General features: G+C 50.4%; 1 protein-coding gene across 1 annotated transcript in view; it reads right to left on the reverse strand.

Annotated features, from left to right (window-relative positions):
- Nucleotides 1-1,548, reverse strand: part of C2H9orf85 (chromosome 2 C9orf85 homolog) — a 53,571-nt gene extending 52,023 nt beyond the window's left edge. The window contains exon 1 of the mRNA XM_040417081.1: nucleotides 1,356-1,548. Within this exon, the coding sequence (XP_040273015.1) occupies nucleotides 1,356-1,457 (102 nt within the window). The 5' untranslated portion in view covers nucleotides 1,458-1,548. The remainder of the gene's footprint in view (nucleotides 1-1,355) is intronic.
- Between the last annotated feature and the right edge of the window lie 293 nt (nucleotides 1,549-1,841).

Raw genomic sequence — 1,841 nt, forward strand, 5'->3', positions numbered from 1 at the left:
TCCAGGCCTGGGCTGCAATGATTATGATGCTGATTCTCAGCAACCACTTACTTTTAGCTGATGTGTGACACACCGCTGAAATCAGCATTTCTGTCCCTACTTTATGCTGCCCTCAGTACGGTCAGCATAAAGTTGATGACAGGTTCCCTTTAAATACACAAGTTCACTCAACATTAAACATGATTCATTGCGGTATTCGAGTCTTCCTCTACCTCTCTGATGCCCAACCTGTGGCCCTCCAGCTGGTACCAAACTACGACTCCCAGCAGGCCTGGACAGCCTACAGCTATCAGCAGGGAGTTGTAGTTTTACAACAGCAGGTTGGGCATCCCTGCTCTATCTCTTCAAACTGCAAACAGCAGAAGACCCTCTATTAGCAAAGCCCTGTGTGTCACCCTTACAATCTACAAATGAGCCAATAGGATGTGAGGTGGTTGACCAACGAGTGATGTCCATATCCTCACAGCATGCATCTGGACACAATTAGGATACATGGTGCCCCCGCTGTAGCCACCTACCTTTAACATACCTCAACCCAGGCATGTCCAAGATTTAATTATACTTAAACAATCCTACTATATGACCGGCAAACAAGTCTGTATGAGGACATCGATGCCATCAGCGATCGCTCCTCCCCATACTGTATGTCATAACAGTGGTCTCCTCCACTAACGAGCAGACGATTGCCGGGAAGAAACGCTTCTCTTCTGACAATAGCCTGCTAAATTAAACACTCACCATGATGTAACTGTATGTCGTTAAGTATATGGAGAGGGCTCACATGCTCAGCTCGCTCAGTGCTAGCTGTGTAACACAACCGGCACCCGGCTGCAATAACCAGGATTGGAGATAACGCCAATCTCAGTCACTGAACCTCTCAGATGCTGCAGTCATTAGCGACCGCCGCATCTGAGCAGTTCGATGTCCTTTGATTGGAGTGAAATAGCAGAGCTATGACAGCCTGGGGCTAGGTGAAGTCTGTCAGAATACCATAGGCTCTTTTTTTACTGTCATTTTTAGTCCTGTTCGGGGATTTGTACATGTGATCTTCTGAGAGAAAGTATAAACAGGCTGTGTCCTGAAAGGGTTAAACCTGCCCCTAGCCACACAGAGAGGAGCTAGGCCCAGTGCATTCCCATAGAGATGAATGGAGCCACGGGAGGGAGGGCCCCGGTTCTGGTGATCAGTGGGGCCCCAGCACTTGGACCCCCCCACCGTTCTGTGGATAGGGGCTACGTGTAAAACCTGGGACAACCCATGTGAAATGTGCCCGATAGTGCTCCTGGGGCATGTTCTGGACGTCCTGTCAGTAGCCCCATGGCTGGCCACCACAGCTTCAGCCTAGCCTGTCTCACCTTGGTTTTTGTGCTGTTGTCATACTTGTCATTCTTAAAAACGGCGGCATTCCGGTGTTTCTGAGGCCGGGTGCGTTGCACGTTTCCCCTCTGAGAACTCATGCTGGAGAAGTTTGATCCACTGAAGCTTCCGTCCTCACAGTTCCCACGCTAAACCCAGCTTCAGGTCAGGCGCTTATTCGTGAGCACCACGCTATTGGACTAAGTACCTGCCCGTCAAGCTCACTACAGAGCCCGCCCCTCGATATACAAACTTAGTTTAGCGAAGAGTCACAGGAACGGCGTTACGTGATTGGATAGCACGGCAGAACGCTTAGCATTCCATTGGTCGAACTCTCATCACCCCGCCTTTGAATTCCTACTCTGACGTAGCGCATTGTCTCACGTTCTAATTGGCTGTGGCAGGCGCTAGTGCCCCTCCCACTAATAATAGCAGAAGAAGCAGCAGCGTCTGGGGACTCCTCCCCCCGGGTCACTCGGTGGTGA

This window comes from Bufo bufo, chromosome 2, assembly GCF_905171765.1.
Source record: "Bufo bufo chromosome 2, aBufBuf1.1, whole genome shotgun sequence".
Taxonomy (NCBI): Eukaryota; Metazoa; Chordata; class Amphibia; order Anura; family Bufonidae; genus Bufo; species Bufo bufo.